Consider the following 27,157-nt stretch of genomic DNA (forward strand, 5'->3'; position numbering starts at 1 on the left):
CGATGACTGGATCAATTGTACCCCAAACCTCAGCATTATGATACATCATGTAACAGACTTGCACATGTACCCCAAAACCTAAAATAAAAGTTGAAATTTAAAAAAAAAAATAAGAAAAAGGGCAGAGGCGCCTGTGGTTGCCGTCACTTGAAAATTGTGAAGAGGTAAATGAATCAGCTAAATAGAAGAATGAAGAGTGATCACTAAGACAGCCAGTAGTGTGGAATATGATATTCTATAAGCCATATAAAGAGTGTTCCAGGAAAGATAGAGTGATTAACTATCAAACCTTTAGACAGTTTTCATATAAACAAGGACTGAAAAAATGCTGTATTTCACAAATAAATAGAAATAAAACATATGAGCATGATGACAAGTGATAGTAAATAATCTATAAAATTTTTAATTTCTAATATTTTAGACAATTTTTAAATTTCTCTTATAAATATATCTTCTATAAATAAGTATATTATTACTTAGTTGTATGATACTGATCTTTAAAGTTAAATATATTTTATCTAATGGAAAACAAAAAGCCCTTAGAGATTTGTTTTAAATTGTGTTTAATTTCTGGCTGGATGTGGTGGTTGATGCCTGTAATCCCAACACTCTGGAAGGTGGGTGGATCACTTGAGCTCAGGAGTTTGAGAGCAGCCTAGGCAACATGCTGAAACCCTGTGTCTTCTAAAAATGTAAAAATTAGCCAGGAATGGTGCATCCCTGTAATCTCAGCTACTTGGTAGGCTAAGGAACGAGAATCATTTGAGCCTGGGAGATGGAGGTTGCAGTGAGCCGAGATCACGCCACTGCCTTCCAGCCTGGACGACAGAGTGAAACTCTGTCTCAAGAAAAATAAAGTAAAATAAACAAATAAACAAATATATAAATAAATTGTTATTAAATTCAGTTATTATTCTATGTTGGCAACGTTTTCAGCTCACTTTGATTTATTAAGCTTCCTGTAATAGCATGCTCCTATTTTGAATATTTTATTTATAAAATACATGTATCCTTCTGAAGGAGACTATGTTACTTTACCAATTAGAAAGGCTTTTCCTCATATCTAAGTATTTGTTGAAACCAAATCTCATTTTGTCTTCAGCAGTGAAGGAGCAATGGCTATGATTTTTTTTTTCTAAAAATCTTTAAAATATCTATTTAAGTGCTGTGGTCTAGTGGTAATACTGTGTGAATACAGGGAAATAACTAATGACCTCAAGATTTTTCTAAACCTAAATAGAAAACACTATATTTGGTTGATGAGAGTACGGAACCAAAGAAGTAATTTACTGGTCAGTAAGAACTTTAAGAAAGTAATTCTGTATACTGCTTTTAGTGTTCATATTAAAGCAATTTTATCACAATTTCAAAATGATATAGAAAAGAAATCTATTGCCGTAGTAATGCAATTTTAAATATTGATTTATTTGTTTTTTAAATTAATTTATTTTTTTAATATACTTAAAGTTCTAGGGTACATGTGCACAATGTGAAGGTTTGTTACATACATATACATGTGCCATGTTGGTGTGCTGCACCCATTAACTCGAGATTTACATCAGGTATATCTCCTAATGCTATCCCTCCCCCCTCCCCCCTCCCCATGACAGGCCCCAGTGTGTGATGTTCCTCGCCCTGTGTCCATGTGTTCTCATTGTTCAGTTCCCACCTATGAGTGAAAACATGTGGTGTTTGGTTATCTGTCCTTGCAATACTTTGCTCAGAATGATGGTTTCCAGCTTCATCCATGTCCCTACAAAGGACATGAGCTCATCTTTTTTTATGGCTGCAGAGTATTCCATGGTGTATATGTGCCACATTTTCTTAATCTGGTCTATCATTGATGGACATTTGGCTTTGTTCAAAGTCTTTGCTATTGTGAATAGTGCCATAATAAACATACGTGTGCATGTGTCTTTATAGCAGCATGATTTATAATCCTTTGGATATATGCCCAGTAATGGGATGGCTGGGTCAAATGGTATTTCTAGTTCTAGATCCTTGAGGAATGGCCGTACTGTCTTCCACAATGGTTGAACTAGTTTACTGTCCCACCAACAGTGTAAAAGTGTTCCCATTTCTCCACATCCTTTCCAGCACCTGTTGTTTCCTGACTTTTTAATGATCGCCATTCTAACTGGTGTGAGATGGTATCTCATTGTGGTTTTCATTTGCATTTCTCTGATGGCCAGTGATGATGAGCATTTTTTTCATGTGTCTGTTGGCTGCACAAATGTCTTCTTTTGAAAAGTGTCTGTTCATATGCTTTGCAAACTTTTTGATGGGGTTGTTTGATTTTTTCTTGTAAATTTGTTTAAGTTATTTGTAGATTCTGGATATTAGCCCTTTGTCAGATGGGTAGACTGTAAAAATTTTCTCCCATTCTGTAGGTTGCCTGTTCATTCTGATGGTAGTTTCTTTTGCTGTGCAGAAGCTCTTTAGTTTAATTAGATCCCATTTGTCAATTTTGGCTTTTGTTGCCATTGCTTTTGGTGTTTTAGTCATGAAGTCTTTGCCCATGCCTATGTCCTGAATGATATTGCCTAGGTTTTTTTCTAGAGTTTTTATGGTTTTAGGTCTAATATCTAAGTCTTTAATCCATCTTGAATTAATTTTTGTATAAGGTGTAAGGAAGGGACCCAGCTTTCTACATATGGCTAGCCAGTTTTCCCAGCACCATTTATTAAATAGGGAATGCTTTCCCTTTTTCTTGTTTTTGTCACATTCATCAAAGATCAGATGGTTGTAAATGTGTGGTATTATTTCTGAGGACTCTGTTCTATTCCATTGGTCTATATCTCTCTTTTGGTACCAGTATCATGCTGTTTTTGGTTACTGTAGACTTGAAGTATAGTTTGAAGTCAGGTAGCGTGATACCTCCAGCTTTGCTCTTTTGGCTTAGGATTGTCTTGGCTGTGTGGGCTCTTTTTTGGTTCCATATGAAATTTAAACTAGTTTTTTCCAATTCTGTGAAGAAAGTCATTGGTAGCTTGATGGGGATGGCATTGAATCTATAAATTACCTTGAGCAGTATGACCATTTTCATGGTATTGATTCTTCCTATCCATGAGCATGGAATGTTCTTCCATTTGTTTGTGTCCTCTTTTATTTTGTTGAGCAGTGGTTTGTAGTTCTCCTTGAAGAGGTCCCTCACATCCCTTGTAAGTTGGGTTCCTAGGTATTTTATTCTCTTTGAAGCAATTGTGAACGGGAATTCACTCATGATTTGGCTCTCTGTTTGTCTGTTATTGGTGTATAGGAATGCTTGTGATTTTTGCACATTGATTTTGTATCCTGAGACTTTGCTGAAGTTGCTTATCAGCTTAAGGAGGTTTTGGGCTGAGACGATGGGGTTGTCTAAATATACAATCATGTCATCTGAAAAAAGGGACAATTTGACTTCCTCTTTTCCTAATTGAATATCATTTATTTCTGTCTCCTGCCTGATTGCCGTAGCCAGAACTTCCAACACTATGTTGAGTAGGAGTGGTGAGAGAGGGCATCCCTGTCTTGTGCCAGTTTTCAAAGGGAATGCTTCCAGTTTTTGCCCATTCAGTATGATATTGGCTGTGGGTTTGTTACAAATAACTCTTATTATTTTAAGATACATTCCATCAATACCTAGTTTATTGAGAGTTTTTAGCATGAAGGGCTGTTGAATTTTGTCAAAGGCCTTTTCTGCATCTATTGAGATAATCATGTGGTTTTTGTCTTTGGTTCTGTTTATATGCTGGATTATGTTTATTGATTTGCGTATGTTGAACCAGCCTTGCATCCCAGGGATGAAGCCCACTTGATCGTGGTGGATATTTTTGATGTGCTGCTGGATTTGGTTTTCCAGTATTTTATTTAGGATTTTTGCATTGATGTTCATCAGAGATACTGGTTTAAATTCTCTTTTTTTGTTTTGTCTCTGCCCGGCTTTAGTATCAGGATAATGCTGGCCTCATAAAATGAGTTAGGGAGGATTCCCTCTTTTTCTATTGATTGGAATAGTTTCAGAAGGAATGGTACCAGCTCCGCTTTGTACCTCTGGTAGAATTCGGTTGTGAATCCCTGTGGTCCTGGACTTTTTTTGGTTGGTAGGCTATTAATTATTGCCACAATTTCAGAGCCTGTTATTGGTCTATTCAGAGATTCAACTTCTTCCTGGTTTAGTCTTGGGAGGGTGTATGGGTCCAGGAATTTATCCATTTCTTCTAGACTTTCTAGTTTATTTTCATAGAGGTGTTTAGAGTATTCTCTGATGGTAGTGTTTATTTCTGTGGGATCAGTGGTGATATCTCCTTTATCATTTTTTATTGTGTCTGTTTGATTCTTCTGTCTTTTTTTCTTTATTAGCCTTGCTAGCAGTCTATCAATGTAGTTGATTGTTTAAAAAAACCAGCTCCTGGATTCATTGATTTTTTTGAAGAGTCTTTTGTTTCTCTATCTCCTTCAGTTCTGCTCTGAAGAACTGAAGGTGTTAAAGTCTCCCATTATTATTGTGTGGAAGACTAAGTCTCTTTGTAGGTCTCTAAGGACTTGCTTAATGAATATGGGTGTTCCTGTATTGGGTGCATATATATTTAGGATAGTTAGCTCTTCTTGTTGAATTGATCCCTTTACCATTATGTAATGGCCTTCTTTGTCTCTTTTGATCTTTGTTGGTTTAAAGTCTGTTTTATCAGAGACTAGGATTGCAACCCCTGCTTTTTTTTTTTGCTTTCCATTTGCTTGGTAGATCTTCATGCCTTTATTTTGAGCCTATGTGTATCTCTGCACATAAGATAGGTCTCTTGAATACAGCACACTGATGGGTCTTGACTCTTTATCCAATTTGCCAGTCTGTGTCTTTTAATTGGAGCATTCAGCCCATTTACATTTAAGGTTAATATTGTTGTGTGTGAATTTGATCTTGTCATTGTGATCTTAGCTGGTTATTTTGCTCATTAGTTGATGCAGTTTCTTCCTAGCATCAGTGGTCTTCACAATTTGGCATGTTTTTACAGTGGCTGGTACTGATTGTTCCTTTCCATGTTTACTGCTTCCTTTTAGGAGCTCTTGTAAGGCATGCCTGGTGGTGACAAAATCTCTCAGCATTTGCTTGTCTGTAAAGGATTTTATTTCTCCTTCACTTATGAAGCTTAGTTTGGCTGGATATGAAATTCTGGGTTGAAAATTCTTTTCTTTAAGAATGTTGAATATTGGCCCCCACTCTCTTCTGACTTGTACAATTTCTGCTTAGAGATCCGCTTTTAGTCTGATGGGCTTCCCTTTGTGGGTAACCAGACCTTTCTCTCCGGCTGCCCTTAATATTTTTTCCTTTATTTAAACTTTGGTGAATATGACCATCATGTGTCTTGGAGTTGCTCTTCTTGAGGAGTATCTTTGTGGCGTTCTCTGTATTTCCTGAATTTGAATGTTGGCCTGCCTTGCTAGGTTGGGGAAGTTCTCCTGGATAATATCCTCCAGAGTGTTTTCCAACTTGGTTCCATTCTCCCCATCACTTTCAGGCATACCAATCAGGTGTAGATTTGGTCTTTTCACATAGTTCCATATTTCTTGGAGGCTTTGTTCGTTTCTTTTTATTCTTTTTTCTCTAAACTTCTCTTCTTGCTTCATTTCATTCATTTGATCTTCAATCACTGATACCCTTTCTTCCACTTGATGAAATCGGCTACTGAAGCTTGTGCATGCCTCATGTAGTTCTCGTGTCATGGTTTTCAGCTCCATCCAGTCATTTAAGTTCTTCTCTACACAGTTTATTCTAGTTAGCCATTCGTCTAATCTTTTTTCAAGGTTTTTAGCTTCTTTATGATGGGTTCAAACATCCTCCTTTAGCTTGGAGAAGTTTGTTATTACTGATGGTCTGAAGCCTTCTTCTATCAACTCCTCAAAGTCATTCTCCATCCAGCTTTGTTCCGTTGCTAGTGAGGAGCTGTGTTCTTTTGGAGGAGAAGTGGCGCTCTGATTTTTAGAATTTTCAGCTTTTCTGCTCTGGTTTCTCCCCATCTTTGTGGTTTTATCTACCTTTGGTCTTTGATGATGATGACGTACAGATGGGGTTTTGGTGTGGATATCCTTTCTGTTTGTTACTTTTCATTCTAACAGTCAGGTCCCTCAGCTGCAGGACTGTTGGAGTTTGCTGGAAGTCCACTCCAGACCCTGTGTGCCTGGTATCACCAGCAGTGGCTGCAGAACAGCAAATATTGCAGAATGGGAAATGTTGCTGCCCGATCCTTCCTCTGGAAGGTTCGTCTCAGAGTGGCGCCCGGCTGTATGAGGTGTCAGTCGGCCCCTACTGGGATGTGTCTCCCAGTTAGGCTACTTGGGGGTCAGGGACCCACTTGAGGAGGCAGTCTGTCCGTTCTTAGATCTCAAACTCTGTGCTGGGGGAAGCACTACTCTCTTCAAAGCTGTCAGACAGGGATGTTGAAGTCTGCAGAAGTTTCTGCTGCCTTTTGTTCAGCTATGCCCTGCCCCCAGAGGTGGAGTCTACAGAGGCAGGCAGACCTCCTTGAGCTGCGGTGAGCTCCACCTGGTTTGAGCTTCCTGTCCACTTTGTTTACCTACTCAAGCCTCAGCAATGGCGGATACCCCTCCCCTAGCCTCGCTGCCGCCTTGCAGTTCTATCTCAGACTGCTGTGCTAGCAGTGAGTGAGGCTCCATGGGCGTGGGACCCTCGGAGCCAGGCGTGGGATATAATCTCCTGGTGGGCTGTTTGCTAAGACCACTGGAAAAGTGCAGTATTAGAGTGGGAGTGTCCCGATTTTCCAGGTACTGTCTGTCATGGCTTCCCTTGTGTAGGAAAGGGAATTCCACGACCCCTTGTGCTTCCCAGGTGAGGCAATGCCCCGCCCTGCTCCATGGGCTGCACTCACTGTTCAACAAGCCCCAGTGAGATGAACCCGGTACCTCAGTTGGAAATGCAGAAATCACCCATCTTCTGCATTGCTCATGCTGGGACCTGTAGACTGGAGCTGTTCCTATTTGGCCATCTTGGAACCTCCTCCAAATATTGATTTACTTGTAAAAAGATAGCTTTTATCATTATTCATGGTCCAAAAAATTCCTCTTGACATATATATACAGCTATACATAGAGAGAAACAATGGAATATACATACTATATTATCATGAAGTAGAAATTAATATTTAAAAATTTTCATATTGATTTTAAATGTTTTCTATAGTTTACTTTAAAAAATAAATATGATTATTTGAAGTATTTAATTGAAAGAAATATTAACTTATTGGAAATATATTAAAGAGACTTCTGTCTATTCCTAATACAATTTAAAATAAAAGCAAATATTTGGAAATTTAATGTTTATCTGGACCAGGTGCAGTGGTTTACACCTGTAATCCTAATACTTTGGGAGGTCAAATTGAAAGGAATACTTGAGGTCAGGAATTCTGGACCAACCTGGGCAACATAAAGAAAACCCTGTCTCTACAAATAATTAAAAATAGCTCAGCATGATGGCATGCACCTGTAGTTCCAGCTATGTATTAATCCGTTCTCACATGGCTATAAAGAACTGTCCAAGACTGGATAGTTTATAAAGGAAAGAGGTTTAATTGACTCACAATTCCAGAGGGCTGGGGAGACTTCAGGAAACTTACAATCATGGTGGAAGCGGAAGCAAACACGTCCTTCTTCACGTGGCAGCAGCAAGGAGAAGTGCCAAGCAAAAGGGGGAAAAGCCCTTTATAAAACCATCAGATTTCGTGAGAAGTCACTCATTGTCCCAAGAACAGCATGAGGGTAACTGCCCCCATGTTTAAGTTACCTCCCACCAGGTCCCTCCAACAACACATGGGGATTATGAGAACTGCAATTCAAGATGAAATTTGGGTGGAGACAAAGCCAAACCATATCAAGCCTCTTAGGAGGCTGAGGCAGAAAGATTGCATGAGCCCATGTGTTGGCAAAGTCAAACCATATCAAGCCTCTTGGGAGGCTGAGGCAGAAAGATTGCGTGAGCTGCTGTGAGCTATAATCATGCCACTGCACATCAGCCTGGGTGACAACACAAGATCCTGTCTTTAAAACATATATACATATATATATGAATGATTATTTAAATGTTTATGTCACATATATAATAATTATTAAAATATATAATTCATAAACTCATTTACTATATTATTTTAGTTTTTAAAACATAACTAATAAGAGTGAGTTTTATACATTAGAATACTTTGATCATATCTATTATATTTTAGTGGAATCAAGTATTAAAAGATACTTAATAAATGCTAATTAATAATTTTAAGTGATCAAGTTTATAACTTTTTTTTAGAGTACTTGAAATTCTGGGTTTCAAAATGACAATTTTTTTCAAGATTAAAGCCACAGCTATATTTATAATTTCTTAAAACAATGAATTTGACTTGATTCATGCTGTAAATTTCGCAGAAATAATGTTAGGAATTAGAACTGTTTCCCAAAGCTAATTACCTTTACCTATTATATAGCTTAATTATACAACTATTTTAAAAAGACTTTGGAAAGAAGTAAAGAAAGGAAAAGAGGGATGAAGGGAAAGCAAAAAGAAGAGAAGAAGGGAAGGAAGATAGTAGGAAAAGACAGAGAGAGAGAAAAACTTTAAAATATTTTGAAAGGAAAGTCTACATCATTTTAGTTATTTAGTATAGTTATCATAATATGTGATATAAAATAAAATGTGGTGCTTTGATAACAAGGGTGATAAAAGAATCAAATGGTTTCTTGCAGGCTAACTGAGTCCTATCACGGCCACACCTTCCTTTCATGATGGTGTGGTAATCTATAGAATAATTGCAATCTTAGAATAAAAAGTTTGTTGATATAGTCACTATGTAACGTGTATGTTCATATTTGTATACATACAATCTTATCTGTAAAAATATCTAGGAAGTTCTAAGATTTTCTGGTTAGCAAACTATTTTAGTCATATGTTCATATTTATATACATACAATCTTATCTGTAAAAATCATCCAGGAAGTTCTAAGATGTTCTGGATAGCAAACTATTTCAGGCATCTGAGAGATAACATTCCATAATACCAGCATGTTTTCTTTTTCATTTTATCAATTACAGGCATAATTCCATATGCATCACAAATATGTTGGCTTTATTAAAAAGATTCTAAGTATAATTAACTTATTTTATGTTTTCGAGAGCCAATCTGTGATTGTCATAAGTAATTTTAGTCACTGTCCTACAGACTGAATGGGTCCTCATGCTAGCAAAAACTCTAAAAATTTGTTCTTGAAACAGTTGGTGCTATAATTATGCTCTTTCATCATTGACCTCCTGTTCTGGAGGTGACTTGAATTATGTGCTGCATAACCTCTTAGAAAGTGTTCAAAGGCAAGATTTACTAGAGTATCAAATTCTATAGTATCTTTGCCAAGTAATTTTGCTCAGTTGTATTGCCACCTTATTTTCCTGGTAAAGGACCATTGCCTTTAAGATAGTACTGAAAAATGTTAAGTTGATTTGATATTAAAAGACTTCTGTTTTAGTGTGAGCCAAGTTTGTTCAAGTAATAACTTTGCCATTTTCCAGCTAAGGAAATTTCAGAAGATAATTCTTAAAAGCCTAGATTTTATTATTTTAAAAATATAGGTAGTAGGGCTGGGCACAGTGGCTTACGCCTGTAATCCCAGCCCTTTGGAAAGCCAAGGCGAGCAGATCATGAGGTCAGGAGTTCAAGACCTGGCTGGCCAACATAGTGAAACCCTAGCTCTACTAAAAATAGAAAAAACTCACCGGGCATGGTGGCAGGCTCGTGTAGTCCCAGCTGCCTGAGAGGCTGAGGCAGGAGAATCACTTGAACCTGGGAGGCGGAGGTTGCAGTGAGTGGAGATTGTGCAACTGCACTCCAGCCCGGGCGAGAGTACAAGACTCTGTCTCAAAAAAAAAAAAATGTGGGTACTATTAATACCAACTTCTGAACTTATCGTAAGTATGAAAATGCATGTAATACATACAGTCTGATACATAGTAAAATACTCAAACTGATAGCTAACAACTCTTGTTATTATCATTATTATTCAAATGCAAGCAAAGTTGCTGACATTGCATGACACTGTGCCCCAAGTCCTATGATGTGTTCTGCTAAACCCCCACTCTTTCACAAGCAAATCATATACAAGGTTAGCCATTGTTTATGATTATAATAAGTCTGATTCTGTCCGTATAGGCAAAAGTTTTTCTAAAAAAATGTGCCCTTGTTTCTATACATCTTCAGTGGGTGAACTGACCATCCACCACTAGGTGAAATCAGTGGTTTATATAAAAATATTATCCCAGAACTGACAGTTCCCTAACATGCTTTCAAGGTTTATTCAATGTTCTCTATTTCCCAAACCTTGAAATATATGAATACTTTAGGTATCAGTTGAAGTGTCTGGGCAACCTCGATGTGTGGTTATCCATTCACTTATTTATTCAGTCAGTCAAATACTCCTTGAGTACATATATGGGTCAGGTAACATTCAAGGTACTCAGCTACAGTCCCTACCCTAATAAAGCTTGTATTCTTATGTGGGAGACAAACAGTAAACAAGTAAATACATAAAATATATGCTATAATTTCAGACAGAGTTGCTGAAGAAAGATAATTTAAAGGGAGTATTAGAGAACACCTGGAGAAGAGGAGGGTAAATTTATTAGCCAAAAATCTGAGAGATGAGTGTATTGTATTGCTACCTTATTTTCCTGGTAAAGGACTATTGCCTCGGCAAAGCCAAGGAGGCAGGAATAAGGAAAATGTGTGAAAGAGGAATGAACAAGGTGAAATCAGATGAGTAGGCAAAAAAAGAGATGTTCTTAGGATCAGATTGCCCATACTAACAACTTTGTATTTATTTTTTGTGTGTGTAATGCAAAATCATTGGAGGGGTTTAAGCAGGAGTCATGAGATAATTTTAATACAATGGAAGCAGAAAGTCAGTTAAGAGTCTACTACAGAAAACACAGAAGATATGAGAAGACATTAGGTCCTATACTCATTGAGGTATTGTCAGGATGTGATGATGATTTGGCTATGGGGCTTAAGAGAAAGGATCAATGATTACCCCTAGGCTTTCAGATAGAACACCTTAGTAAAAGGTAGAGCCATTATCTATAGTAGAAGAGTTATAAATTTGGGAGATGAAATCATTATTCTGGTTTTGAATATGTTTATTTGAAAATAGCATATCTGTGGACAATTGTATGTACTAGTTTGGACTTAAAAGGTTCAGAGTTTAGCCAGATATTAAAATTTGGTATTTATGAGCAAATAGAAGATATTTGAAGCTATCGGACTGGGAGAGGTTCCAGGGGCCGAGAGTAGAAGTAGAAAATATTAGAAGTTCTTGAAACAGAGCCTTGGAAGACTCCAACATTTAGTAGCCAGAAAGAGTGGGAACAAGCAAAGAGTCTCAGACAGAGCACAAGATGGGAAGGAGAAAAGGCAGAATAGTGGAAAAAGGTTAAATAAAGAATGTATTCAAGGAGACAGTGATCAGTGGTGATGTGTAGTATATGAAAGGACTGAACTAACAGAAAACAGGGAATTATACAAATCCTGAAGACTCATATTTATCTCATAGCCCAACTGTAATTCAGGAACCAACATGAGCAACAGATTATTTTCAAGGACAGTCTTGAAGAAAATAGAAATATAAAAAGCAATGTTCTCAGAACTGTTTTTACACCAAAGTGTCAAGTGCAGCCAAATCCATACCCTGTGGGGGTAATGTTCTTACTTCTTCTGCATCAGAATAATGCCAAATAGAAGTGTTTCTTTCTCTGAAGAAGTTAATGTTGTAATTTAGTGTTTAGGTTTGAAGTCAAACTTTACCACATACTAGTTCTCTGTTCAAGATATTTATTTGACTTCTAGGTCTTAAGAAATTTACAAGGCCTAAGCACTGTAAATGTTACAGTGCTCACCTCAATGTCACCCTATATAGTTCCAAAGGAAACCAATCTGAAACCTAATATAAGTGAGGACAGCCAGCAAAATTTTGACTGTTCCTTTATAATCACTTTGATTCTTTTAAAACCTTATCAAATTTTAATTCAAATTTTAATTGTTTTCTTTAAAAGTGACTGGTGTTCTAACTTATCTTGACCTATCTCTGGAATATTTCAGCACTCTTTAACTTATTGTAAGCCACAAGTTCCTTAGTTCTAAAATGGGTAACGGAGTACACGTACATCATCTTTAATGTGGTTCCCGCAAGTGGTAAGCATCTAGCAATTGTTAGCATCATTAACTTACCATTATTACTATCATCTTCATTATTAATGTCATCTTAAAAGATTGAGCATTAATTTAATGATGTATAGAAATACCTAGCATGGTAATCAACACAGTGTAGATGGAAAATAATTTTTGTTTTTTTAGCTTTCATGCGCATTCCTGTACTTTACTACAGTCCTCTCAAATTAGCCAAGCATGATGGCACACACCTGTATTCCCAGCTACTTGGGAGGCTAAAGTGGGATAGGAACACTTGAAACCAGAAGTTTTGAGGTTATAGGGAACTATGGTGATGCCACTGCACTCCAGCCTGGGCAACAAAGTAAGACCCTGTCTCTGAATTTAAAAAAGGAGATATTGGGTGTTTTGGGAGGAAGATGTAATTCACATAATTAAAGGAAAGTGGTAGAGAAGATGCCCAAAGCAGGCATTAATTTTTCTCTCATATAAATCATTTTAAAATAACCTGTAGTAGAGATACTTCATTGATTCAGATTGAGTTATCATGAAGAAATAATGATCTGGCTACATTTCAACCCTGAAAGAATGAAAATATGAAAATATGATTTTCACTTCTAAAAGACCATGTATTTTAAAGATCCATTTAATATTATCATTACACTTTATTTTAACTTGGTAACAGCAAATTAATAATTAATAATTTTATTTTAGGGATTACCTGCAAGTCGTGTGAGGTATAGAGTAGATGATGTCCAGTTTCCTTACCCTGCCAGTATTTTTGATGTGGAAGAAGATTCTGGAAGAGTAATAACACGAGTCAATCTTAATGAAGAACCTACAACAATTTTTAAGGTCAGTGTCTCTTTTCATTATGTAGTCTATTTGATGTTTAATTTTTGATAGAGAATTTGTTTTAACAGATGACAGCACATTTTTTTCTTTCAATTTTTCTCCTTTTTAATTTTTTTGAATTACAATTTTTTTTTCTTTTAGAAACTTACATAATAGTAAAAAGAAAACCATTTGGTATCTCACATCTTGGAAAGAGCTAGAATTTGCGTTTTGATCTCTATCCTCATGACAACATTTCATACAAACACAAATATATAAATATATGTTTTCAAATCACATAGTCTTATACATACTGGTTTTTAAATTCAATGTGATGTTGTCTATGCCAATAAATTACATTAATGCTATTATTTTAGTGGTTTTGTAGTATTTTACTATATGAGTATAACATTATGTTTTTCTTTTTAATATAATACTGAATTGCTTTATAGACTTTCCATTTTTTGTTACAATAAATGCTATCATGCAACTACTTGTATGAATATCATTTTTCCCTTACTTTTTAAAGATAAGTACTCTTGATATATTATAATCCTAGAAAATTTGAAAAAAATACCCCTTTCTGTGCATTCTTCATCTTTCCTGAGAGTATCCATTTTCCTAATACCACTCAGCACTGATTGTTGTTATATTAATCTTTGCATATATCTAGGAAAATACCTATATCTATTTGATTTTTTGTCAAATTTTACTTTTCTTCAAATACTAATGAAACAGAACATATTCCCTCTTTTGTTTTTTACATATTTAAAAATATATTTGACAAAATGATGCCTGTCTGTACCTGTCAAGGTATTAAAACAATAATTTGCATTACCATAAGTAGACAATTTTATTTAGTGTTTGAACATTTCCATTTTTAATTGTTACTTAGAATAATTTTTGTCACTGTGAATAAAGTCTTTGACTCTACAGCAGGGAAATAGCTTTATCAGTTTACCACATAAGGATCAGTGAGCACTATATCTCTCATGATTTTACCGCTGTTTGGAACAGCTGATCAGTTTGTAAATTAGCATTAACCCAAAGGTCAATTGTGGCTCTCAGGATGATCCTTGGTTACAGTCTTCTGTGATCTACGTTGAATTAGTTTACATTATTAACCTGCAGATTCCAAAAGAATTTATATTCCAAAGAAGCACATAGTTCTGACAGTATTTAACATGTCTTAAAGTAAACATAGAATTACTTTGATGTAATATAGGTTATTAAAGAAAATAATCAGTTATAAATCCTATTGCAGTAATAAATAATGTCAGACATCACATCTCAACACTGAAGCTTTTTCTTAGTTTTCATCATTTGAACAATTTCTGCTATACCAAATGAACTTGGCCTTATAATTTGTTTTTAAGAGATAGTATACCAAAGAATGTTAAACTATAAAGATTTCCAACTTTATCCTCTAAAGTTTTTCTGCCCTATAATCTCAAAAACAACTAATTCAGTAGGAAAATTAATTTATTTTTTGAGCAAGCTAATTAGATTTTTATCTGAATTTAACACTTTTTAAATAAGTGTATTGGTGCTATAAAATCATGTGTATTTACTGTGGGCCCCAGTGGAATTATAGAAATGAGTTTTTAATTGGAGAGATATAGTATAATATACTTGTTTTACTGGTAGTTGTTTTTTAATCATAGAGTTAGTTACTTCTTTGAGTATTCTCATCTGGCAAGTGAAAATAACAACATTTATCTGGCTGGATTATTGTAAAGATTAAGTGAGAACGTAGTATATTCTAGCATAGTGTCTGCCACCTGGTAGGCAGTGAGGAAATGATCATTGCTCCCCCTTCTGGAACCAGGGAATCCAATAAGTAAAAACATACATATAAAAATTATGCTGTTACGTTGTTCTTACTTATAATCTTTAACATGAATTTTTATTGCTTTTTAAGTTGGTGGTGGTTGCTTTTGATGATGGGGAGCCTGTGATGTCCAGCAGTGCCACAGTGAAGATTCTTGTCTTACATCCTGGTGAGATCCCACGCTTCACACAGGAGGAATATAGGTATTGATTTCTGTCTGATTTTGAAATACATGAAATGTGTAGGCAATTTTTGAAAGGAGTCTCTCAAAATTGATGTAATATGAATTTATGAGTAGACTTCCAATTTTGGTTTAGGCGTTTCTAAATTAACATAAAATATATTTTAAATTTTTAAATAGTTAATATGACAATTTAGTATAAAATATGTTTTAGTAATGGTTTAATGAATAATTACTTTTTAAAAAATTAATGCAAACTTATTAAAATACAACATTAAATTTTGGGGTTTCAATTCTAATTAATAATCTGAATGGTGAGAAATAGATCTTTAGTTTCTCATTATTGCCAGGTAGAACATTTCATTCAATTTCCAATCTTGGCATGCAATCTGCAATCCTATTTTCCATCTAATCAGTGTGTATGTGTGTATGTGTGTACGTTTGTGTGTGTAAATGTATAGTGTGTGTGTATATATATAGTGTGTATATATATATAGTGTGTATACATATAGAAATGTGTGTGTATTTATATATACTGTGTGTATACATAAATTTATATATATGTACTGTGTGTATATATATATATACACACACACTATATATACACATATATAATACATATACATTTATATATATATACTATATGCATATACACCAATATTATATATTATAGTTTATGGTTAGTATATATACTGTTTTAGTCAACTGAGGCAGCCATAACAAAATACCATAAATTGGGTGGCTTAAACGACAGAAAATTCTGTTCTTTGTTTGTTTTTTTTTTTTTTTTTTTTTTTTTGAGATGGAGTCTTGCTCTGTTGCCCAGGCTGGAGTGCAGTGATGTAATCTCGGCTTACTGCAAGCTCCACCTCCTGGGTTTGCACCATTCTCCTGCCTCAGCCTCCCGAGTAGCTAGGACTACAGGCGCCCACTACCATGCCTGGCTAATTTTTTGTATTTTTAGTAGAGGTGGGGTTTCACCACATTAGCCAGGATGGTCTCAATCTCCTGACATGATCCGCCTGCCTCAGCCTCCTGAAGTGCTGGGATTACAGGCGTGATCACGGCACTGTGCCTGGCCACAACAGAAAGTTATTTTCTTATTGTTCTGGTAGCTGACAATCCAAGTGTAAGACCAGGGTGTCTGCATGGTCAGGTTCAGGGTCTCTTCTAGTCTTATAGGCAGCTGCCTTTTTGCCATGTCCTTATCTGGAGAGAGAGAGAAAGCAAGCTCTCTGGTATCTCTTGAAACAAATAACAATATGAAAAATATAATACACTGTGAGAACACAATGGTGAAAATAAGATCACAGTATTGAGGAAGCAGGCTAAGGGACACTTAACTATGTTTGAACATGATTAACATAGTTTTAAGTTGTATACTGAAGGAAATGTAGAGTTCAGTCAATCCAAAAAGATATAGACAGATATTCCACACCAAATAATCAGCCTATGCAGAAATATAAATAAGGGGTGTGGGAGTCTACATTAAATTCCAGAATATTTTAGTAGTTTAGTCTATCCAAAGAAAAATTGAAAGTTGGATGATGATAATAATTGGGGATAATGAAAAATTAATATTTCAGATAATGGAGAACTTGATCATGTTCTAGGATGATTTTAGTGTTTTATACTTTCTTAGAATGAATTAATAATTTTAAGCTAGAGCAGGAGCTAAGGTACCGAGGAATAAGGTAGGTGAGGGACACATCTGCAAGCACTTAACACACTGAACCAAGCAGTTTTATCCTTTCATACAAAGCTGCCTTTAGAAGAATCTACACAAAATTAAATTATGTAATATAATTACCAGAAAATCTTCCATAACATGTATGTAAATCATAGAGATGTAAACCATATGTAAAACAAATAAGAATTCTTGTTTAATCTGTTTTAAAAGGTTATTCTCACCCACATGTACACTATTATCTACTATTTTCCTTTTTTTCTGACACAGTAACCTGTGCTTCCAATCCTTTGGATTGGATTCCAATTCTTTGCTATGGAAAACAGTAGTCCCCTCCTTATCCACAGTATCATTTTTCACAGTTTGTTGCCTGAGGTCAATCGTGGTCAGAAAATATTAAGTGGAAAATTCCAGAAATAAACAATTCATAAGTTTTAAATTGTATGCCATTCTGAGTATCATGATGAAATCTTGTGCTGTCCTGTGCCACTCTGCCCTGGAGGTGAATCATTCCTTTGTCCATTGTATCCAGGCCGCCCATCAGTCACTTAGTAACTGTCTGGGTTATCAGAAAAAAAAGAAAAAAAGAATAGTAAATATAGGCTTTGGTGTCATCTGAAGTTCCAGGCCTCTAGTGGGGTTCTTGGAGTATATCCCCCATAAATAAAGGGGGACTCATGTGCACAGTTTTCTGTTTTGGAAGAACTTCTCTGAACATGTTAATTTTGGAGTTCTCAAGAACAGGACGGATAGAAACTCACTTTGTTTCTCACTAAATTATCTAGATCAGGTGTTCTCAAAAAATATGCTTACTCTTCTAAGTGGATCCAAAAAAACGCTCACAGTTTTAACTTAAAATTCCCATCTGTGTTCTTCAAAACCCCTTGCGGCAAGTCTAATTATCTTTGGAAACTCCAAGAGAAGAAAGTGATATATTGCTTAAACTTCCTCTTTAAATAAACTTAAGTGGTGTACTGTTTCTCTAGGTTTTCATTTAGAGCTCATTTCCTTGTTAATAGAAATATGCCTCTAGACTTCTCTTTTAGCTAAAATATTGTGGCACTGAGGCCAAGGTCATAAATTGAAACAGGGCATTGCTCATTTAACTTTATTTATTAAGTATCTTTGCTTAATGCCATATTTTAAAAATGCGAATGTGTTGTTCAACGTATAATTTACCATTTCATACCGTCTCTGCATAGAACTATTAATTACAAATAGATTCTCTTAATAAAGTTGTTGTTAACTTAGAGAACAAAAATTAGCCAATTATATGGTAATAAAATTAACAACAGTCACATGGGTACATGTGGGAGAATTTTGATCTTCCAGAATTCTAACAATTAGAAAATTGCCCTTGATTATCCCAGTTCTTTGCTATTCTGAGTTATAAAGAGAATTTGGTAATCTTGTTGCATCCTACTGTATATTAATAATATGCACAACTGTACACACATAACTCCCAGAGATGCTAAGAATCAGTATCTTGATCATAATGCATTTAGTAGTACTTGAGTACTTAAAAGGATTAATTTTTTATCAAATAACCAGAAAATTTGAAAAATAAGTATTATACCAAATATGAACAAGGACACTACTTTTTGGATAAATGCAAATAATTGAATATAAATGTTTATATAGGTCTAAATTTGAACCAAAATTTTAACTGAACTGTAAAGAAACTTAAGGCTAATGATTATCATCTTCAATTATCTCTTCATTCTTTTTGAAGATCATTGAGGAAATACATAGCAGTATCTAGATGCCTCCTAAATCCTTTTTCTCATGGGCATATAGCTGGATTACATTTCCTCTCCTTATTAACTAGGGGTGAATTCTGAATTCTGCCATTTGACTGATTTCTGGCCAAAAAAATATGGAACTAAGTGGTCTGCATCATTTCCTGAGCAGGCTTAGTCCTTTTAGCTACAGTTGTTTCAACTAATATAAGTTGTTCAACATTTTATTAGTTTCCAACAACCCATCGCATAATTAATTAATCATATTTAAAAGTCATTCTCATTCATATTGCAAAATATGAATATATGAAAATATGAAAATATTCATGGTAGAATATTTTTATTTCTGTATGGTATTTTAATATGTTCAATTGCTAGCTTTGGCAATATGCCTGTGCCATTTCAGATTGCTTTGGAGGCCAACACACTTTCCTTTCTTAATGAAAAAAAGTGAAGCACAGAATGGTTTCTGCCAACCTCATATGCCTCATTCCTTCTCTAATTTTTTCAAATTCATTTTACTGCCTCAACTGAATGCACATAATTCCCAGAGATGCTAAATGACATTATTAATTTTTGATTATTAGGATGGTCCTTCGTGTTGGGATTGCTCCTAGTGAAAAAACTTCTACTTCTTGTGATCAAATTTGGGGGAAATATAAAAATGATAGCTTAAGATTTATCTTCTTTGTAGGGTGTAGGGGAAGGTAATGTGTTACAAATGGAAAGCAGTAATCTAGCACTGTAAGCTGAGGTACACATGGTTTTTACATCTCAGGAATGTCTTCATTCCAATACTTGTGTTTGAATTCCATAGGAAAAATTAGCATTTAACAAATGATTAGGTATAAAAGAGAGATTTTAAAGATAAAATATTTATTTATCACAGAATATTTAACTGAATTATTGACCCATACCTCCCCCTTCTGTCACTGACTCCGTTGACTTATTTCTATTAGATAGTCATTAAATCATTAAATCTCAGGGTAATCAGATTGAGTTAGGGTAGTTTAGGTCACTGTAATAGGAAACCACCAAATGTCAATGGTTTAAAGTTCAGGGACCTGGGACAACTCAGGGGTCACCATCTTCAACACTCTATTTCAAAATAACTCATTATTACCATTTTAGTCAGTGGAAAAGGGAACCAAGACAGAAGTCCGCATCTAGAGATTTCCTTAACCAAGTGAGGTGAGAATTGCACATTTTAGTTCAGCTCACATTTCGTTGTGAGAATCCAGGTATGGGTCTACATTTAGCTCTAACTAGGGGAGAGGAATGCTGATCCTTGCTAGGCAACTGTGTCCTAGTTCAACCTCAATTGTTGAGGAAAAAGGGGAAATAGTGTAGGTGAAGACCTAGCACATTAAACATGTGATTGTAAACAATTTACAGATTCATAGATTTTAATTGCCACAGTGATTTTAAAATGACTGATTAGTTAGAATGCACAATGGGGTACATGAGCTAATGGTAGAATAGAAACATTTTTACATTTAAATATGTGTTGGTGAAGTAAATTGTTCTTAAAATAACAAGAGAATGAATATTTATTTTTTTAATTCAAAGCAAATCTCAGATTAACATTTCTGGTTGTTTAAAAATCTGTATTTTTAGTGATTTCAATTTAATGAGTATTAATATTACATATTCCAAGCCAAACCTTTCTGGACTTCAAGCTAAAGATTGGATATTTGATATAATGAATGACTTTCTCCAGTTTTCTGAGAAGTTTCAGTGTCTTGGTCACAAAAGTAAAATATAAAGAAAATAAAAATGAAAGCATAATGGCAAAGTGTAAATTTGAGTTATGAGCTGAAAACTAGCATCGTGAAGACCTTGATCAAAAATGTTTCAGAGGTTGCATTTACTATTTGGCATACGTTTTTCAATAGACCAGTTCTAGCTAGACAGAGAAACAAAATCCATTGTTCTTTTTTTAGAATTGAAAGCACTTCTATGTTGTTCTATTGGTAATTGCTTAGTTGCTGGAATATAACAAGAGACCTATCATTATCTTCTTCCAAAATTGTAAAAGAACAAAATAATAGACACAAGTAATAAACACCACAGTAAGTACTTTAATATTTACTAAAGGAAAAACCTACTGGTTTGCCTGCGAAGTTTTGATGACAGATAATTAGTAGGTTTTCTAATTTATATAAAAATAACAACATAATAAAAAGCCAACCCCTCCTTCCACATAGTTAATCATGCTATGCCTCTGTTTCATTTGCATATTTAAAAACTTCTTTACAGCCGGGCACGGTGGCTCACACCTGTAATCCCAGCACTTTGGGAGGCCTAGATGGGCGGATCACGAGGTCAGGAGATTGAGACCATCCTGGCTAACATGGTGAAACCCCTTCTGTACTAAAAATACAAAAAAAATTAGCCAGGTGTGGTGGCAGGCGCCTGTAGTCCCAGCTACTTGTGAGGCTGAGGCAGAAGAATGGCGTGAACCCGAGAGGCTAAGCTTGCAGTGAGCCGAGATTGTGCCACTGCACTCCAGCCTGGATGACAGAGCAAGACTCCATCTCAAAAACAAAAAACAAAAAACAAAAAAAAAACAAAAAAAACAAAACAACAAAACAAAACAAAAAAATACTTATTTACTTTCTGCTAATGCTCCTTTAATGAAGTTTGAAAATTATTCAAGAATTTTACAAAGACAACCCTATACTCAATAAAATAAATTAGGTTGTCATTATTTAAAAACACAATTCTCAAGGAAAATGATGTTTTTCTGGTTTATGATTTATAATATTAAGATATTTTATATGTATTGGGAAAAGATTTGATTTTGTTTTTTTTCACATCCTGTGAACTGATGTTGTTTCCTGATGGCTGGCTTTCAATAATCATTAAGGGTAGGAGTAATCACATAATGGGAAGAAAATTGCCCCATAGAGATACATGTTTACTTTTATAATGGCCAGAGTTATAGTAGGTAAGAATTACTATACACTTGATTCTCTTTGCTTTGAAGGGCTGTTATAGTAATTGAAACAGACTCATTTTGTTAATTTCTTGACCTTTTCACATCAATCTTTTATGGAGTCACTTAGGTGAAATGGAGGATCAAGACATTGTGTGCTTCATTTGTCATTAATGAACAATTGTTCTATCCAGAAAACAATGAGTTCTTCTTAAAACTTTTGAAATATATATCTCTTCATACTGTATATTATTCCTTTTGATGACAAAAGCAACCTATCTGGAGCATTTGCTGCAAAGACACTGGCTTCAACCAGGGAGGCACAGCTGGGGCTATGCACTCTGCAGAGTCAGTGAGAACTGAGAACAGGCAAGGGCCCCACCCACTTCTGAGTTGAAGGGGCTGGAGCCCAGAGCTCCCAGATGCAGGGGCAACCACCCAGCTGAGACTGTGGACCCGGGCCCCCCTCCCGCTGCATGCTCAAAGTGTGTTCTCCCAATGCCTGGCCTCTCCCTGCTTCCGGGGCCTGCTCCATTTTCAGAGCAAAGCTGTCATCAAGCCCCGAGCATTGTCACCACCTGGCTCTGTGTGCCCACACCCAGTGTGGTGCTGACATACCAGCCCCTTGCCACCTCAGCCCCCTCTGGACTTTTGGCACCACTGAGCATGGGAGAGAAGCCAAGGTGGGGCTGAGGGTGGCCTGGAGCGGGCCTGCAGACACCTCTTGGGCACAAACAGCCTGGGTGCCATGAATGGCAGCAGAAGGCAGACAGGCTCCTGGGTGGAAGGGATGGGTCTGGTGAAACCCCACCTTCTAGCCAAGGATTGCCTGAAGGCTGATGCCCAGCCTGTCGGTTCTCTGGACTGGGGTGAGAACTTATGGTGCTTTTTCCAGGCTGCCTATGGCTGCCCATGGACCAATCAGCAATCACTTTCTCCCTTCTGAAGCCCATAAAAACCCCAGTCTCAACCAGACTCAGGCAGACATCGGGACAACCTGCTTGAGGATAGGAGCTACCCACTCTGGGTCTCCTCTCCACTGAGGCCTGCAGACATCAGGACAGCCTGCCTGCGTATAGGAGCTACCCATTTCAGGTCTCCTGAGAGATGTACTGTTGCTCAATGAAGCACCTCTTTGCCTTGCTCACCCTTCAGATGGCCACATACCTAATTCTTCCTAGATGTGGGACAAGAACTTGGGACCTGCTGAATGGCAGGACTGAAAGAGCAGTAACACCAGCAGGGCTGAAACATGCCTCCCCGCTTGCCACATTGTGGGCGATGAGAAGGACAGAAGAGAAGCGACGTGGCCCTTCAGGGATCCCAGACCTAGGAGCTCCCTGAGCCAGGGCTCTTTGGGTCTCTGGTTTCTGTTGTCTCCAGTCTACTGGGTGCCACCACGTTCCCCTCACCCAGACATGGGTGCCCTCAGTGGAAGCTGCTTGCGGTGCACCAGATCCAGTCACAGGCTTGTATGGAGCTGGCATCTGTGCTGGCACCTGGAGCCACGCTTCCCACCACAGTAGCCAGTGTGCCTGGCTGTGCACAGTGGTGGACCCTGCACTCACTCTCATCCCCACCTTGCTGCTCTGCACCTGGCTCGCCCTTGGCAGGCATGGGATCTGGGCTGGTAGAAGAAGCCAAATGAAGCCTGCCAGGCTGAGTGGGTGAAACAAGCCCAGTAAGCCTGAACAAAATTCGTGCAAAGGTGCCACCAGCCACAGAGGCTTCCTACTGGAAAAGCAACATCCCAAGGATCCTGTGACATTTTCTACAACTGTAAACAAACATTTGTATATTTTAGAAGCATACACACAACCAAAAATCTCAAATTGTAACAAATCTTCCACATGCATTGTTTGTCTTTTATTTGGTTCCTTCAGTTTCCATTTTTGACAAAGATATAACAATGATATTAGTGTCTTAGAATTTGCATGACCCATGTGATCATTCTTCCTTCTTGCTCTACTATCTTTCCTTGAACAAAGAGCTAAACAAAGAGTTCTTAAAAAGCTAATGGCATTTCTTCATTTTTTATTGTTGAAACATCCTCCGCCTCTCTTTCTCAAAATTATCTCCAACTAGCTTCAATTTTTGGGGGGGATGGGAGGGAAATGAATTAAGTCCAGGTAATATCCCTATTACACATAAATATTCCAATTATGAACTTTGATTTTTTAAGCATTCAAGTGATTAGGTAGTTTCTTCATATCTATTTACAATTGCATATCTTTGTTTAAATCATTTTCTACAATTTGTTTTCATTAGAAATTGAGAAAAATGTGTTAATCTTATTCATAAAAATTATTTTCTCAAATTCACATTATGCAATGAATGAAATAGATTATAGAGATCATTTAGTTGGCCTAATAATCATTTCAATACTTGACTCCTTAAGCAGCCGTTAGGAACTATGTCCCTCATACAAACATAAACAGATTTCAGACCACAGTAACTGGGACCTTGACCAACTGTGCTTCCTGTAGTTGAAGATCTGAGAGGCATACTCTCATTGTCACTGCATGTTCATATTTGCTAAGAGATTTTCAGTCAATTATCTCTTTAGATATTTTAGAAATTAGTTACAATGTCAGAGTCAGTAAATTCCTTTTATATATCTTTCATTTAAACCCTACAGAAATAGCAAAATCCTAATAGTAGTTCAAACACATACTACTTGAGATTACATTGACTCCCATAGGTGAAGCAAGTTAGCCTTCTGAAGAATGAGAATGACATTTGACCTTCATTTCAGGATGATGGACTAAGACTTATACACACTGAAATTCACTTGTCATCAGTTTTAAAAGTAAATATCGTGAAAACGTCAACACGTCTGGAATAGATCATAGAGTCTAAATGTGAATATTGATTTTGAGTGGGAAATACATTATATTACACAATTTATCAAAAAATTTGCCAAATAAAATTAATTGCAAAATTGTCAAAGATATATGCCACCTATATAGGTAGGCCTTTTTATTTATTTAAAAATGGAAATGTATGAACTTGAATATTAACCATTGCATGATTTAGTGTCACATTCATGTTAATTTTTAAGATTTGTATATTTTCAAGTGTAATTCCCATAACAACCTAAATTCAAAATTTACACTGGTATATATATAATAAAAATAAGGGCAAATATCCCTAAGTTATATTTGTTAACCTCTTAAGTTGATATATTGCTAAACTCAGAGAAAATACTGTAAGTCCTTTTCAATTTCTATTATTATTAAAATTTAATGTATCAAATTCAAAATCAGAATATTATACATGTGAACATTCTGAAATTTTGAAAAATTTTAACTCCTTCTTCAAAAGATAATCTTACCACTTTCCCTGTTAAAATAAAAAATTGGTAGTTGGTTGATTCATATGAATTGATTTTGTAATAAATGATAGGTTGAAAGTTGTATACAATTTATACTTAAAATAAGTTTCTCAAGAAGCTTTATATTAAAGAATAAAATTAGAGTATATTTAACAAAGGATTAGCATTTTACCTTTTGATATACAAAACAGAAAAAGTCTAATTTATAATGAAGACATTCATTTTTGTAAACTATGAAAATGCAAGTAATATTATCACAATGGCTAAAGAAATAGCAAGTGAGCAGTTCTAGTCAACATTTCATTATTAAAGAGAATTAAAATTACCTTATGTTGAGGAACATAGCCATCATTTTTTTTTCTTTTTAGAGACAAGATCTCATTCTGTCTTCCAGGCTGAAGTGCAATGGCTCCGTCATAGCTCACTGCAAGCAATCTTCCATCTCAGCCCTCAGCCTCCTAAGTAGCTGCGACTTTAGGTGCATGCCCCCATGCCCAGCTAATTTTTTTAAAATTATTTTGTAGTGACAGAGTCTTGCTATATTGCCCAGGCTATCATTCTTATAAAACCTTCCAAGTTTGGACTTACGGATTTTGAGAAAAGATTTTAATAAGATGAACAATCGTTTGGAAAGAATGATTTGTCTTGATTGCAAATAAGTTAATGAAAGCTATCTGAAGACTATTAAAATAATATAAAACAAACGCATATGCAGAGAGCATAACTCGATTGCTAAAATTGTTTTCTATTTTAATTTAGATTTGTTGTCCAATGTAAGAGCTGGCATTACCTGAAGATAGCCTTTCCTGTCTTTTTATGGCACTATTAAAACCTTGCCTCAAACATAATAGGTTTCGCCCATTTAACTATTGACAAAATGATTCTGACAGTCTTTCATTACAGTTTTGATAGGTTCCCTGTGTACCTACATGGAATTTAATTTCTCTTTCACATTTCCAAGGTTATACACATTTTGGCATTTGCTCATGTAGCAGAGTGAAGCACGTCTTCCTTCAACAAAGGACTCAAGTCCAAACAGTTCACCTTACATCCACTGTTTAGAATTTAGCACAAACTTTTCAATACAAAGAGTGATTTTATAGGTCCCATTATTTCAGTGTATTGTATCTATGGGAAATTTCGATCCAAGTAAAACATATAGTAGGATACATTAATTTTATTTTATTAGTAATCAATGCAAACATATTTAAGACAAAATAGCATACTAAATGGAGCCCTATGGTGATGAGTCTGGGGAAGTAGCGGGAGTTGGACTGTGAAGGGACTTACTGAGTCACATTAAAAACTTTGTTCATTATCACAGAGAAATTTGAAGACATTGAATGATGTTAGACAGGCAAATGACATATGCATATCTTCTTAATGGAAGTCACTTTGTGCTTCCACAATCTCCATGGAAAGTAGAATTTTATACTATTTAAATCTTGATTCAAAATCATCACATTTTTATCACCAATTTATAATGGATAAGTCATTCATTTCCCAACTCCTCCGGTGCTTAATAACTGTGCCATTTACTTAATCTTCTAAGAATGCTTTTTACTTCTGGTAAACTTTTCACACATGGTTTCATGCCATTAAGTAATGTACTTAAACCAAAATCACATGCACAAAAATAGAGTGAGCAGAAAATGTATATCCAGCAATTACAAACAAGGGAAGGCAGAAATTACCATATTAATGTCAAATAATGTATAATTCAAAACAGAATTCTGATTACCTGTACACTCGGTCTCACTAAAAAAAAATTGTAAATTTTCAAGCGAGAGGAATAAATTTGCTACTTTAATATATCCATATAGTTTCCAGCATAGGTAAGACCATATAATTTATTTTCCAAAGCAGGACACTTTTGAGAGTAAGAAGGGCCCTCTATAATAATTAAGGTAGGGCAGTAGACAAATAGGGATGGGTTTATCAGGATCTAACCCCATTGTAAGTCGAGGAGCATACTGAATGTATATTACTTTCATACCCATAGTAAAGTAAAAAATCGCAAGTCAAACCATCATAAATCAGGGGTCTTCTGTACTTCAGTAAGTTTAAAAAATTTCTCCAGCACACTCTTATGGATTTAAGCTTTAAGAGCCGATGACTATGAGAGATTAAAATACACTATTTTAATGAGAACAATATAATAATTTAAGCAAAGGAAAACGCAAACACCTTAGATTGCCGTTTTTGCTTTCAAATATTTGGATAAATTGTTTATACTTCAGTTTTTATATCCTCCAGATGAAGATTCTTTAAGGAACTGAATAGAAGCAAAACTCTTAATGACAGGAAGTATGCATTCTTTGGAACGTACGTAAAAAGCAGTGTCTAGTCTTTTGGCCCTTCATTAATTTTCTTATCTAAAATCCATCCTAAGAATTCTGGAAGAACTGGCATCTCTCTCCTGATTCAT

At 35.8% G+C, this 27,157-nt stretch overlaps 1 protein-coding gene across 4 annotated transcripts in view; it reads left to right on the top strand.

The window, feature by feature from the left end:
* The window catches only part of PCDH15 (protocadherin related 15), a 1,016,126-nt gene that overhangs the window by 840,484 nt on the left and 148,485 nt on the right, over positions 1 to 27,157 (top strand). For all 4 annotated transcript variants that reach the window (XM_063669967.1, XM_063669968.1, XM_054435813.2 and 1 more), the window contains exons 22-23: positions 12,900 to 13,040; positions 14,941 to 15,053. In XM_063669967.1, coding sequence (XP_063526037.1) covers positions 12,900 to 13,040; positions 14,941 to 15,053 — 254 coding nt within the window. The remainder of the gene's footprint in view (positions 1 to 12,899; positions 13,041 to 14,940; positions 15,054 to 27,157) is intronic.

Source organism: Pongo pygmaeus, chromosome 8 (assembly GCF_028885625.2).
Source record: "Pongo pygmaeus isolate AG05252 chromosome 8, NHGRI_mPonPyg2-v2.0_pri, whole genome shotgun sequence".
NCBI classification, from domain to species: Eukaryota; Metazoa; Chordata; class Mammalia; order Primates; family Hominidae; genus Pongo; species Pongo pygmaeus.